General features: G+C 38.6%; 1 protein-coding gene across 1 annotated transcript in view; it reads right to left on the bottom strand.

Annotated features, from left to right (window-relative positions):
• Positions 1–15,880, bottom strand: part of MANBA (mannosidase beta) — a 113,784-nt gene that overhangs the window by 51,998 nt on the left and 45,906 nt on the right. The window contains exons 9-10 of the mRNA XM_015569985.1: positions 1,573–1,724; positions 249–366 (exon numbers count right to left, since the gene is read on the bottom strand). Of these exons, the coding sequence (XP_015425471.1) occupies positions 249–366; positions 1,573–1,724 (270 nt within the window). The remainder of the gene's footprint in view (positions 1–248; positions 367–1,572; positions 1,725–15,880) is intronic.

Here is a 15,880-nt window from a genome sequence, read left to right as displayed (position 1 = left end):
TCCCTTGACTGGGAGTTCGACCGGGAGTTCGACCAGGGGTGGGGCCCCTCCCCCCAGCTGGCCCCGTCCCCTATTGGCCCCTCCCACCCCAATCAGAGACGGGGCAGCTGGCCAATCTCCTGTATCCCCTAGCCCCAGCCAGCCCAACTCCGTCGGCCCTGATCAGGACCGGCCAGCCAGACCCCACCCATGTACAAATTTATGCACTGGGCCTCTAGTCAAAAAAAAAAGTGCTGTCAACTACTCACCATTATTCCTAGTTCATCACAGAGTTCATAGAATTCATCTTGCTCATAAATACCTCCTCCCCACACCCGAAGAGTATTCATGTTAGCATCCACAACAGACTGCAAAAGGAGTGATAACCTATAGAGAAATTTTAAAAACAAACACTAATCTGAAAACCTGGGGATGCTAAAAAAAAAAGATTTTAAGAAACACATTGTGGGTGATAAACACACTTAAAATCTCTGCTAGAAAAACACATTTTAAAATGATGATGGTTTGGCCCTAGCTGGTTTGGCTCAGTGACTAGAGCATCGGCCTGCAGACTGAAAGGCCCCAGGTTCAATTCCGGTCAAGGGCACATGCCAGGGTTGCAGGCTTGATCCCCAATGTGGGCGTGTAGGAGGTAGCCGATTAATGATTCTCTCTCATCATTGATGTTTCTATCTCTCTCTCCCTCTCCCTTTCTCTCTAAAATCAATAAAAATTGAAAAAGAAAAGTCTAGAAATTTACGGCCACTTTGAGAGACATGCATGTACCTTCTATCTCCAGAGCCATGCCCAGAAAGGAACGAAAAAGACCAGTAACAGGCTAGCCCGGGACCCAGAGCACTGACTCTGAGCAAAGGTGCCCACGGGCAGGTTTACTAATTGGCCCAGCTGCGCTGAACAGCTGCCACCAAAACCAGCCAGATAAGAGAGGAGCATTTAAAAGAGAGAGACAGCTAATTATCTGGGCCTATGCCTGGAGAATAATTTCATTTTAATATAAAATTCAAAACTATATATATATATATGTAAAAGGAAATTACTACAAGCTTGGGCAAAATTAGAGTTTAGTTACCAACCACATCTACATTCTAAACATCTAGTAATATACTGCCATGCATATTTATACATTTATAAATACGTTAACAGTGTTTATTTTCACTTCACAAGGCTTAACTTCACTATCACAAAGACAGTAGTTTACAAACCCAATTTAAAAAATTATTTTCTTATATTGTTCTCACAGCTTCAGAAAAATACTTTAATTTTTTTCCTAGATCTAAAATTTTAAAGATTGTTTTAGTTCTTTTTATTAAGGTAAAAATAAAGGAATCTGCAAATATCTTAGCATGAAGAGATAAATATTTAAAAGGATGAACAAAAATATTTAAGGTGCTCTTCAAAACAGTAGCAGAGGGAGGGAAAGTTTAATCATCTTTTAGAAAAATTTTTATCCTAGAATTCTGTATTGCCCCTCAATTCCTTCGACTGGAACTAACGAAAGTAAGAATGAGCACCTCTTAAGCTTTGTGGCTCTGTTAATAAAAGAGAAACAAGAAAAGAAAGATGATAACTTACAAGTCAGAGGTTACTCGATCCTGAAACGAATCTGCTGGGATCCAGTTTGATCCTTTCAGAAATATGGGAAATCCATTAATTTTGAAGTAGAAACTCAGACCAGGAGAACCTTTTATGGGCTCTTGTATCAGTTCCACTGTCCTAAAAAAAACCTATTATGAACAGAAATAAATAGGAAAAATATATTGTAGTCTTCCTCATGAAATAGACATTTGTAATTATAACAACAACAAAAATGTATTTGGTAAGGGAGGCCGGGGGAAGGTCAATGGGGGGGGTGAGGGGGAGGAGACATATTTACTACTATCTGTAATACTTTAAACAATAAAATAAATTTTTTTAAAAAATGTATTTAAAGATAACATTTCAAAATTAAAACAAAAACTGATACTATTTTACAAAGTTGTGGGGGGAGAGGGGATGAGGGGATGGAGAAATGTCCATCAGTTAAACTGCCACATCTTTGATTGAAAAACACATTCTCATTTCAGTATTGTTAAAATATGTCAAAATGTACACTTAAGATCAAAGAAATATAGCACAAGGTATTTAATAACTTAACATCTTTCCAATTATAATAGCACATTATTGATTAAGATCACTTTAATAGGCAATTTAATCCTAGCTAATTATCACATTAAACTCAGTGTGTGAGAGAGCTCTGGTATGGAAGTGGAAATGTAGGCAGTGTTCCAATTAAAAGACTAGATAGGAGCACATACCCCAATATCACCATTGCTACAGGAGAGGAAGCTGAGACCTCTGTCCCTGTGAAAAGCCTACCCTGGTTTCCCTCAGCAGCATGAGCAGCAAGACCCTAGGTAGAGCAGATTGATGTTCTTATCCAAATCTTCATTCTTTCCCATCATAAACTGGACCAAGGAATGAGCAACATGGTTCTACATCAATAAAGGCAAGCCCTGAACCAAGATCATGCATTTCTTCTCAAATTAAAAATGTAAATGAATTAATCAATGTATTCCATGTAATAAGTGTCCACCATTCTTCCATTTTCTTGCCCTTGACCGTATTAATATGGCAGGGAGGCGCCCAGAGAAGGCGGGACCAGCCTCAGGCGACTCGAGGGACTGAGGGCGGGGCTTGAAGTGGCCAGAGAAGGCCAGAGGGTTTGGGGGCTGGAGCTCTGTGTGGAGAGGTTCGGGTGTCAAGGCAGGATGGCGCTGCAAGATTTCAAGTCATGCTCTGGGTTCCTAGTATTTATATAAAATAACTCATAGAGTAACATGTGATAGGGTTTTTTTTTAACATAATTTGCAATGAAAAATATTTCATTATAAGCTTTAACATTTACTCACATAAACAAAAGCTCACATAAAGTTCTTATTAAGAACTTTAGGGTTCTTAATAATTTTTACAAATGTAAAGTAATTCTGATTCCAAAAGAATTTGAGAATCACTAATCTAGAAAATAGAACCCTTTAATTTTTTTTATTAATGTTACACATAGTATTACTATTAAAACACATTTTCCAACATGTTTTTTTTCTTTTCTGTGCAAATATTCACATACAAAGACAGCTATTTCTGTCTCCCAACTCTTACAATAACAATTTTATAACCCAGGTCAAAGTAAACCCTAAACCACCTGACAGTGCCTCAAAGAAGAGGCAGTAATTCCAGCCACCTCTCCCTCTGGGCATTCCTTGATAGCTTAAAGGTGTTGGGTCTATGATTAGTGTCAGTAATTCTGCATATCTCTAGGCAGTCTTGAGAGGGAACATAAAAGCCTTCCTCTATAACAGGTATTTTACTTCTGAGAAAATAATGGTCTCTCAAAGAGGATTTTTGAAAAGACTCTCAAGTAACACATACTTACAGCAAAACTTAATATATGTCTTTTCACAAGATTAGAAATAGTTTAAACAGCCCCACAAAGTATATTAGTGTCTAAAAGTAAATATAGGTGTAATATCTAAGAACCTAAATATGTAAGTCAAGCAGTTCGAATTTTAAATTTTTTAATTTCCAATTTTTTCTACTGTTGAAGATTCTATTTCAATAAGTGAAGGTTCTAACTCACTAGATGAGTTTTCTAATTGACTTTATGATTTCATTTCTAAAATAGAAGGATTAACTTTGAAAGTACAGGATAGCTGAATGGATTTTTTAGACAAGAGTTAGGAGTTCCAGGCCAGAGTGGCTCAGTGAAATAAAAAGCATGGGCCTACAACCAAGAATACCCTTCCCAACAAGACTAACAGTTAAAATTGAAGGAGAAATAAAGAGCTTCTTAGACAAGAAAAAGCTGAAAGAGTTCATCACCACCAAACTAGTATTATAAGAAATGTTAAAGAAACTTCTTTAAGAAGAAGAAAAGAAAAAAGGAAAAACATAAATATGTATAACAAAATGGTAATAAATACGTACCTATCAATAATCACTTTAAACATAAGCTAATTGAATACTCTAATCAAAAGACATAGGATAGCTGAATGAATGAGAAAACACGGTCCACATATGTTCTGTCTACAAGAGACCCACTTCAAATCAAAAGGCCACAGAGCAAGTCTCAATAAATTTAAGAAGATTAAAATCTCATCAGACATCTTCTTTAACCATAATGGTATGAAACTAGAAATCAATTAAAAGAATAAAACTGAAAAAAACACCAACACATGGAGACTAAATAACATGTTACTAAACAATTAATAGGTTAAAAATGAGATCAGGGAAGAAATCAAAAGATACCTTGAGACAAATGAAAATGAAAACACAACACAAAATCTATGGAACACAGTGAACGCAGTCCTAAGAGGGAAATTTATAGCAATACATGCATGCCTGAAGAAAAAAGAAAAACCTCAAATAAATAATCTAAATGTACATCTAAAGCCGAAACTGGTTTGGCTCAGTGGGTAGAGCGTCGGCCTGCGGACTGAAAGGTCCCAGATTCGATTCCGGTCAGGGGCATGTACCTGGGTTGCGGGCACATTCCCAGTGGGAGATGTGCAGGAGGCAGCTGGTCGATGTTTCTCTCTCATCAATGTTTCTAACTCTCTATCTCTCTCCCTTCCTCTCTGTGAAAAATCAATAAAATATATTTTAAAATAAATAAATAAATAAATGTACATCTAAAGAAACTAGAAAAAGAACAAAAAACAAAGCCCAAAGTGAGTAGAAAGAAGAAAATAATAAAGATCAGAGCATAAATGAAATAAAGTCTAATAAACAATTCAAAATGACAATGAAACCAAGAGCTGTTTCTTTGAAAAGATAATCAAGATTGATAAACCTTTAACCAGACTCATTAAGAAAAAGAGGACCCAAATAAATGAAATCAGAAATGAAAGGAGAAAAGTAACAACTGACACCACAGAAATGCAAAGGATTATAAGAAAATATTACAAACAACTACCTGCCAACAAATTGAACAACAATAGATGAAGGTGAAATACCACCACTTTGGATGGAAATACCACCACTTTGCAGTTTAGCATTCTCTTTAAAAACTGAAGCTACACACATCCTATGATTCAGCAATCCCACTTCCAGCAGAAATGCTGTATGTACTTGGAGCACCATGTCATTAATGCTCAGAGCAGCAATACTCAGAACAGCCAAGACTGGAAACTATCCAAATTGCAATAGCAGTATGTGCAATACAAGAAAATATTATACAACAGTGTAAATAAACAGGGAACAGCTATACACAACAACATATTAAATGTCACAAATATAATGTTAAGCCAAATTGGCCAGATGCAAAATAATGCATACTATATAGTTCCACATACGTAAAGTTTAAAAACAGGCAGAAACAAGCTATAGTGTTAAAAGTCAGGGGAATGGATCTTTAGGAAGGAGAGGTGGGTAGGGGGCTACTGAGGTTCTAGTAATGTAGTATTTCTTGATCAGGATGATGGTTACATAAGTGGTCATTTTGTAATCATTCATTAAGCATTTCTCCACATTATGTACTTTTCTGTACATGCGTTATACTTCACAATAAATAATAAATAAAAAGAAACCTGGACCTGACACATTCCCAACAAATAAAGGCTGGAAAGAAATAAGACTAAGGGCCAGAACACAGATAATGATGGCAAGTAGCAGTCAAATTTCTTACTTGCTGAAACAGTGGCAAGTCTGAAATTATCTGAAACACTAAGAAACTTAGGACTGGTGAGAAACTGAATTCCCTCAAAGGCCCACCCTGGATGGAAACAAGGGTGAATTAAATATTCTCTCTCTAATCTATACTTTTTATCTAAATATCAAAGCAAACATTGAATCCTGAAACTTGCAAGAAGCTCAGATTTTTGCATCATTCTGTTGTCTTCTTTTGGGGAGGCAAGAGATCATTCGATCCAACCTCTGACATCTCAGTCAAATGGGCAAATGAACATAAATACTACTCAAAGATCCCACTGCAAATGAATTCTGAGATGTTCCTCAGTTACACCACTCTAATACAGTGGTCGGCAAACCGCGGCTCGCGAGCCACATGCGGCTCTTTGGCCCCGTGGCATGGGCCACGAAGTTTCAATCGAGCTGAAGTGCGCGCCCGCACGTTGTATTTTGTGAAAGAGCCACCCTCAAGGGGCCAGTTTGCCGACCACTGCTCCGGTATAAACAACCATGGCTGTCACATAGCCTTTCCCGTCAGTAACCACTTCCTCCTCCACAGCTACCCTATGACGGATGAATGAAAGAATATCAAAAATAACAACCTAAAGAATTAGCAAGCATGTCCTCAGCTTTCCTTGAAGTTAAATTATCTTATCCCTTTGCCCTCTCCCTTTAATCGCCTTCATAGCTCTCCTCTGAACCTTCTAAATGAGCAGACTGCAAAGCTGACTAAAATGTTGTAGGAGGGTTTTAACAGGCTAAATAAAATAGGACCTTAATATTCCTACATAATATACCACTATTGATCCTATAACATTTTTTTTAAAGAATAGTATATTGATTTTTAGAGAGAGAGAAAGGGAGAGGGAGGGGAAGGAGGGGAGGGAGACAGAGAAACATCGATCAGCTGCCCCCTGCACACTCTCTACTGGGGATCAAGCCCATGATCCAGGCATATGCTGTTGACCAGGAATAGACCTGGCAGCTCCTTGGTGCACAAGACAATGCCCAACCAACTGAGCCATACCAACTAGTGCTCCTATACATTTTAGAAATAAGATAATTTAAAAAACCATAGCAGAGAATGACACCTTGTTTGGGACCCAAGCCTTTAAAGTATTGCTCAAATACAAGAGATTTAATTGGGATCTGTACAAGCAGGGTAGGCAGAAGGCCCAGAAAACAATTTCAAATCAAATCACATACCTATGATGTCTTACAAAACACCACCAAACCAGCCTAATGTAGCACAATCAGAAATCAATAGTTCTTTCAAAATCAAGGTATTCTGACTCTCAGATTAAGAGATTCACAGTTTTCAATCTCAATTAGGCCCTCAATGCTGCCTCACAATCCTATAATGTTGCCTCAGCAACATTGGTCAGCAAACTGCGGCTCGCAAGCCACATGTGGCTCTTTGGCCCCTTGAATGTGGCTCTTCCTAAGCCTTAGGAGTACCCTAATTAAGTTAATAACAATTTACCTACCTATATAGCTTAAGTTTAAAAAATTTGGCTCTCAAAAGAAATTTCAATCGTTGTACTGTTGATATTTGGCTCTGTTGACTACTGAGTTTGCCGACCACTGCCTTAGCCCTTTCAAGCACTTCGTCCACAGTGGCGATCTCAAGCCTTCACTTTCCTCAGATTTCTAACTTGCTTCCCTCCCACCTCCCCCGCCATTACATTCAGCAGGCAACACTACATCCTGGTTCCCAGGAAAGAAAAAAGTGATCTGACCAGAAGAACTCCCTAAACTTTCTCAGGTTCACTTTTTGCTCCTAAAGAAGAGTTTACAATTCCCAATATACCTTAAGCAGTCCTACAGATCTTCAAAATTACCTCTGTCCACAAGCTCCATGCTTCCCTCTACATGTTTTTTTACCTTTTGTCCCTATGACAAAAACTGAGCCTCTCACCTCCAAGTGAATCCATGCTCTAGGGTGGTGGTGCCATCCTCCCCTAGGTATAAGGGACCTTACCCTCTCCACTCTCTCTCTAATTTTGAGCTATTTTCAGTCCTTCCCTGTCTACTGGCCCCTTCCATCAGGATTTTGTTGCATTGCTTTTCATTCTTTTAACGATGTCCTATTTTGTGTTGAAACAATTTAAACTTATAGAAAAGTTGCAGTGATAGTACAAAGAACTCCTGGATGCCCTTCATGTAGAGACCCCATTCAGTTTGGTCAGTTGCCCAATGACATTGTTTATAGGGGGAAAAATTCAGGTACTGTACCCAGCTATTACATCTCTCTAGTCTCTTTCAATGTGGAACAGTTCCTTGGTTTTCCCTTGATACTTCCAAAGATTACAGTAGATCAAAGTAGATTTGAAGACTTTCGCTAATGAAGCTCAATTTGAGACTGTCTGATGCCTCCTCACGATAGATCCAGGTTATCTCTTTGGCAGGACTAGCACAGAAGTGATGCTGGATTCCTCTAGCAGTCTGACAGGTAGATAACATGTCACTTTTTCTCATTGGTGGTGATAACCTTAATCACTTAATCAAGAAGGTGTCTGCTGGATTTCTTCACTGTATTTTTTTCTCCAATATAATTAATAAATATTTTGTTGAGAGATGCTTTGAGTCTAGATAAATGTCCCATATTCCATGCCACTTTACCCTCTAGTTTTAGCATCCATTCATATTTCTTGCCTGAATTACTTATAACTATGATAGTTATCAAATGATTCTTATTCTAGTTCTATTGCTTCTTCTACATTAATTACTTGGCATTCCACTTTGAGGAATAATGTTCCTTTTTCTCATTGACTTTTCATGTATCTATACTAATAAAAGCCTAGGTGGCCCTCACGCATGATGTCGCCACAAGATGGCTGTCACAAGATGACCGTGACAAGATGGCCACGTGCACAGCAGAGGCGGGGCCCAGCAGCTGCTCCATGCGCAGTGAGGCCTGGGGGTCCCGTGGCTCCACGCGATGCAGCACGGAGGAGGCTGGTCCCGGTGACTCTGCCGCCTTGTGCAGAGGAGGCAGGTCCTAGTGGAGGAGGCAGGTCGTGGCAGGGGAGGGCCATTGTGGGAGATCAGGCTGGCAGGGGAGGGAAGTTGGGGGCAAGTGGACCAGCAGGGGAGGGCAGTTGGGGGTGATCGGGCTGGCAGGAGAGCAGTTAAGCATCAACTGGGCCAGCAGGGGAGCGGTTAGGAAGCGATCAGGCTGGCAGGCATAAGTGGTTAGGGGCAATCAGGCAGGCAGGCAGGCAAGCATTTAGGAGCCAGCAGTCCCGGATTATGAGAGGGTGCAGCCTGGGCTGAGGGACACCCCACCTCCCCCGTGCACAAATTTCATGCACCGGGTCACTAGTTTATTTATATCAGTGTGCTCAACGATTGTTACTATGTTAAATGGGTTATACTCTTTTACCACCATTCTTTATTTTAACATTCAAATTCTCTCAGATTTGGCCATTGGAAGCACATTAAACTGACTCCTGTGTCCATTTTGATCTGGTCCATCATTCTTGAGTACCTTCTTAACTTTCTAGGCAGCAATATATTCTAGGCTTCATCCTCCAAATCAGTTATTTCTCCAAAGAGCCCTGATGCCTCTTAGTAGAAAGTGGTATCCAAAAACCAAGATTTGGATGCTACCTCTGTTCATTGCTACCAGAGTGCCACTCGAATCTAGACTCTGTGGGAAGGCCTGGAGAGAGCTAGAAAATGTGTGTGTCTGCAAATACACACACACACACACACACACAATTATATCTGTACTTATTTCTATATCTATCTACATATACTGAAAATCATGAGTTCACACTATTAGCTCAAATTCCAATCCAGTCTAGCTTTTTCCCTTTCTATATATATTATCACCTTTCTGCATTCATGAAAAAGCTGGCTCCCAGTACTTTAATATATTTACTTGGGTAGTTCCCTCTATGTAGCCAATCTCCTGACCCCAAATAGCCATCACTGCCACCTGACTCAGGTGTGGTTCTCACCAACCATTTTTCAAGAGTTGCCTATACTCACTGTCTCTACTTCCTCACCTTCAGTCATTCCTCTACCCACTGCTATCTGATTTCCATTCTGGTCAAGGTCATCAGTCAACTCCCTATTGCCAAATCTAAAGGATCTTTCTCACTCCTTTTCTAAACTGAGCTCCACAAAGCATTTTACGCTCTTTGAACATTCTCTGCTTCTTATTCTTTCTCTGGCTTCTGCAACTCCCCCATCTGTCTCATTGGCTATTCCTGCTTAATTCCTCTATGGGCTTATTTTCTCCTCTCATGATTATTATGATTCCCTGAGGTAGTTCATCCCTTCCCACGGCTACAATTATCTCTTATTCTGTTGACTTACACATCTATAGCTTTAACCCAGATCTAATTCCTGAGCTCCAGACCTATATAATGAAATACCCATCAAATATTATTCCTTGGCTATCTCTTAGTCACTTCACACAAAAACACATCTAACACAGAAATAATTTCCACCCTATCCTACCCACTCTAACCTGGTCTTCTTTCTGAGTACTGTAACTCTAAGACCAGAATTGCCAACTGTTCAGTAGCCTAAACCAGCAACTAAAGAACCATTCTTTTTTTAAAAATATATATATATATTTCTTTATTGGTTCCAGAGAGGAAGGGAGAAGGAGAGACAGATAGAAACTTCAACAATGAGAGAGAATCATTGATCGGTTGCCTCTGCAACTCAGGCATGTGCCCTTGGCTGGAATCGAACCCGGGACCCTTCAGTCCGCAGGCCGACGCTCTATCCACTGAGCCAAGCCAGCCAGGGCCTAAAGAACCATTCTTAACTCATTCTTCTCTCCCATCCCCACAGCATCAAGCCTGATGGTATTACCTTCTAATCTCTCCCAAATCTATGTCCTCAGCAATTCTATAGAGTAAATCATCATTTTGTACCTGAATTACCACCATCGTCTTCCAACTGGCCTCCCCCTCTTGTCATTCCTCCAATCTGATCTACACAATCTGTGTAAGACAAATATGATCTCTCCTTAAAACCCTTGAAAGAATTCCCATTGCTGTCAGGACAGCCTAGCTCAGCCGTGGGCAAACTACGGCCCGCGGGCTGGATCCGGCCCATTTGAAATGAATAAAACTATTGATAAAAAAGACCGTACCCTTTTATGTAATGATGTTTACTTTGAATTTATATTAGTTCACACAAACACTCCATCCATGCTTTTGTTCCGGCCCTCCGGTCCAGTTTAAGAACCCATTGTGGCCCTCGAGTCAAAAACTTTGTCCACCCCTGGCTCCTGCCCCTGGCTTATAAGGCCCTGCATGATCTTGCTCTACCTACCTTTATAACACTCCTTGTTCAAACTCAAACAAGCCACACGACATTTCTTTCACCTCCACAAACACACACTATTTCTTTGAATCCCCAGGCCTTGATATATTCTTATACCTCTGACTCTTTGTTGTTTGGTCAAATTCTACATATCCCTCAGGACACAGACATCACCTTCTCTGGGAATTGTCCAAGAAAGCCCCTGCTCTGTGTTTCCACAGTACTCTACATTTCTCTAGAGTGCTTGTCACACTCTATTGCAATTGTTTGTTGAATTATTTAATTTCCCAACCAAATTCTTTTATTCTGATCTCAAAGTGAAATGGAAGCAGTGTCTTATGCACTACTCTAGCGCCAAAGCCTAGCAAAGGAACTGAAACGTGCTACCTCTCCCTAAGTAGTTAGTGAACGAATGAGCCTCAAAAATAACAAACTCCACAGCAGCCACAGTCAAAGGGCACATTTCACAAGCATGCATTAACACAAGGCATGAAGCAATACATCTTCCTTCACTCCTGTTGCTGGTCAAAGAGTAGCATTTTAATGTGATGCACCCATACTAGCCTGAGTGAAGAATAATTCTTTCCCACAAACAAACAAAAAACCACAGGCGTTCCCCTTCTCTCTCTGCGGTAAGGTGGAATGACTCATCCATTTTTACACTTTCATGAAGGTGACACACAACAGACTCAACATGTGAGAGAGCACAGGTCTTTGGCCAAAAGGGTTAGAATAAGAGTGAATGTTTGAGAAAGAGAGAGAGAGAGAGAGAGAGAGAGAGAGAGAGAGAGAGAGAGAATGTTTAGGCTCTTTAGGCAGCTCTACAACATTCTCCCTATATATGATATGGACACACACTCGCAATGCCCAAGAAAATATAGAGGCATGATTAAAAAAGGGAAAATAGAAAATGAACTCCTGAAGGCTATATCACCAAACTTAGTATGGTACCTGACCCAGGGGAGAGGCAATATAACATGGGAGGGGTGACACCAGGGTACAACCCGAGCCAACTACAAACACCAAAGGCTAATGTGCAAGGAGGAGGAAATCTAGGAAGATTAACATCGCTACTACTTATTATATACCATCCAAGCTACCTCAGCTTTACTGTCCCATTTTACACATAAGGAAATGGAATTTAAAGAAATAAAGAAGTAACCTATACTAAATACCAAAGTGCTGTTCTTCCCAATCCTTAGTGCTGTATCCCAAACCAGGCAGGAGCCAGTATTTTCTTTAGACTAAAGTTAAAATGCTCCTTTCAATATTCTCCAGCTGAGGTTATCATAAGGTTTATTCATAGACATGGAGGCAAAACAAGTGGTTATGTCTTCAGGGGGAAACATGTTACCGTGGTTTGTTGTTTTTGTTGTTGTTGCTGTTGTTTTAAATATCAGTCCTGATTTATGGGGGAGGGGAGTGTGGGAAGGAAGACAGGTCCGTCTCTAGAGGCACTTGGGAGTATTACTAGAGGACAGGGGCTGCTTTTCCCCACTGTCCTCTCTAGATAGCTCCAGGTCCAATCCTGGCTCAATTTTACGATTTCTAAAGTGACATGGAGAGACAGTTTCATGTGTAATGACCTTTAAGATGTTTTATTCTAAAAGCAAAACTCAAGTACATTGTTTTGAGGAAGGGATGCTGAAGCTCACTATTATTTTGCCTTTCCCAGTCAGAGAGGCTGAGGACGGGGAGCCCGCTGCAGGATGACACTCTGGGGTCGAGGGTAAGAACGTTAATCCCCTGCTGCCAATAGACTCCCTGAATGGTAGCGGCCAGTCTTACGCTCCCCAGGCAAGAGAGTAGAGAATGTCCTCATTGACAAAGCTAAGCAAACACACACACACACACCAGCTACAGCAACTGACATGTGGGCATCACCCTATGATAAAGTTGGTTTCCACTGGAATACCTAACATTGCAGCTCACATAGGGCTTCTCATTTGCAATTCTGTGCCTTAATCTTCAGAATGAATGAACACCAAGGACAACTGAATATTCAAGAAAAGTCTCTAATGGGGACAATGAGACCAAAACAAATAGAAGAAGTAAAGGAATATGGGGGAAGGGGGCGATGCAGAGAAAACTCCAAAAATACTACTAATAATTAACATTTTAAGATAAATGAGAATATATTACAACCATAAAATACAAACAGTTTACAATTTTTAAAGTAAAATTTAAAACTCTTGAGAAAAATTTTAAGTGATAAAAATAAAATATCTAATTTTAAAAACTGAATATGAAATCAAGCAACTCTCCCAAAAGATATTTTGAGACAAACCACTGTCTCACTGTCTCACTTTTAAAAGTGAGATGAAATATAGAAGAAAAATCTAACAATACTGTTCAATCCAGGAGATACAATATCTGATTAATAGTTGTACCAGAAAAACACAACAAAGATAACAAATGAAAAATTATAAAAAATACAAGACCATTTCCAGATTGAGTTTCTATATCAGAAAAGCTCACAAGATGACTAGCACAACAATAAAAATCTACTCATTTTCAAAGTTTCAAATTTTAGGTTATCAGAGATAAAGAAATCCTAAAAACTTCCAGACGCACACAAAAACAGCTCTACATAAGAAAGCAGAAATTAAAATGTAAGTACATTTCAAAACAAAAATACTAAAAGCTCAAAGATAATGACTTCAAAAATTTTGGGAGAAAAACAATTTCCAACTTAGCCTTCTAATAAACACGACCAACTATCAAGTACTGTGAAGATAAACTTTACATATTTACATATTTGTAAGTTTTCAAAATGTCATTTCCCACACATCCAACCTCAGGAATCTATTGAAAAAAGTGTTTCACCAAAAGTGTAAAGTCAAAGAAGAAAACGAGAAGTATGGGTTTAACGAAAAGGGTTCCATATATTTAATCCAGGAAAAAGATGAAAGAAATACCTCAAATACCTAGAAGACAGGTGACGGTGAGTCCTATAGTGATAATAAAAGGAAGTTCCAGGACATCAGTTAAGCAGAAGGTCCAGAGAGTAACCAAGCAAGATCAGGGAAATGAGAAAATGGCTCTAGGAGTGTTTCAAAAAATAACAAAAATTAAAAGAATAATAACAGTAATAATAAACAGTGGGGATAGATTACCTAAGGAATATGACTATATTTATTTAAAAGGTATTCAAGTATCTAAGAGTGTTTGTATATGATTGAGAGGAAAGGAAACAGAAAACAAAGAAACATGAGGTAATTATTAACTCTAAGGCAAACAGAAAGTTGCATAAGAAAGGAAATACAATTTTAGTACACTATGAGGTTGAGCTTTGAACAATATTTCCATAATATAATCATGTAAACACTGAATATTGAGTTAACAAAAATCTTTGGGAGGACAGAGGAAGGCAAATGTGTATTCGTGAGCCAAGCAGGCGTCATCAGAGAATCGTGTAAGAGCGCTATAGCCTCCTCCGTTAGGTTAGAAATCAACAGATAATATACAAAGCTGAAAAATTAGAAAACACCAGTAAAAGCATGTTATTTGGGAAAATATAGGTAAACAGGCACGAGAAATAAGCAAACGTTTTAAAGTATTAATTCTGAAGAGTAGGAAATAGAAATCGGAAGGGCTGGGCAAAGGATTCTATTTTTCACATAAACCTCTAGGAATATTTGAGCTTTAAAATTATATATATGTATTACTCTGATATAAAGTAATTTAAAAACACAGTAGAGGCCTGATCGGTTTGGCTCCGTGGATGGGGCGTCGGCCTGCGGACTGAAGGGTCCCAGGTTTGATTCCGGTCAAGGGCATTGTACCTTGGTTGCGGGCACATCCCTAGTGGGGGGTGTGCAGGAGGCAGCTGATCGATGTTTCTCTCTCATTGATGTTTCTAACTTTCTATCCCTCTTCCTTCCTCTCTAAAATCAATAAAATATATTTTATACAGATGTCTAGTCACTATGTTGTACACCTGAAACTACTATGATAGTGTATGTCAATTATTACTGAAAAAATGTTTTAATTATTTTTAAAAATTAAATTATATAAATTTACAATTAAATAAATTATATTTTAAAACAACAATTAATATGTAAAGTCTAATTTATTTAAAAATATAAATATAATAAGTCCTCAAATGACATCATTTTGTTCAACATCATTTCACTGCTAAGTACCGTAAGAACTTAACTCTTGTTTTTATCAATTAGCCTCTGGTAAAAATGGATTCATTATACACATTTCACTTAAGTCACATAACTTAATGACGACGTTAGCAAGGAAAAGAACTGTCATGTTGTACCCTGTCTGGTTTCCATGTCCATGAGGCCACCAAGTTTCTACAGTAATTTTCTTTTAAGAAAAAATAAAAGTCATTCTAAGTAATCTGTGGCATATTTTCAGCAAAATAATATGCTGATTCAGAGCATTTATATCTATTTCTCATAGAAATTCTAGGTTCTAAACAATATAAATCTCCCTCCCTATAGTAGGCCAAATTATATCAATACACAGATAATAGTTACAAGTCAACATTTTAGGAATGTAACATGGATTAATATGCCAAAAGGGAAGGGGGGGAAAAACACAGGTTAACGTGGAAATTCAGTAAACAACTCTTCCCATTTCTATTACTCAAGCTTACATTTATTCTACATTCTTTAACATTTAGAATTGAACTTTGAGGCTGACTCTTGTTTTAAGCCCCAAACTAGAAATTGTTTTGAGTTCTTACTTTATCTGAACAGTTACTGAATGCTGATTTGTTTCATCCTCTTCCATTCACAATGATCAGAGGAATTTTTAAAAAGAAAAGGTAAAGTCTAGCCTATATATACCCAAGAAAGATCATGGAATTAGAATTCTGCATGTAAAACAAGCACAAATACTCAAAATAATTTACAAGTACCAAAAATAATCACTATATTTAAATATAACGCTTACAATGTATTTTGGACTTAGA

The sequence above is a fragment of the Myotis davidii genome, unplaced genomic scaffold (genome assembly GCF_000327345.1).
Source record: "Myotis davidii unplaced genomic scaffold, ASM32734v1 scaffold226, whole genome shotgun sequence".
In the NCBI taxonomy this organism is placed as follows: domain Eukaryota; kingdom Metazoa; phylum Chordata; class Mammalia; order Chiroptera; family Vespertilionidae; genus Myotis; species Myotis davidii.
This window is presented reverse-complemented; position numbering and strand designations above follow the sequence as displayed.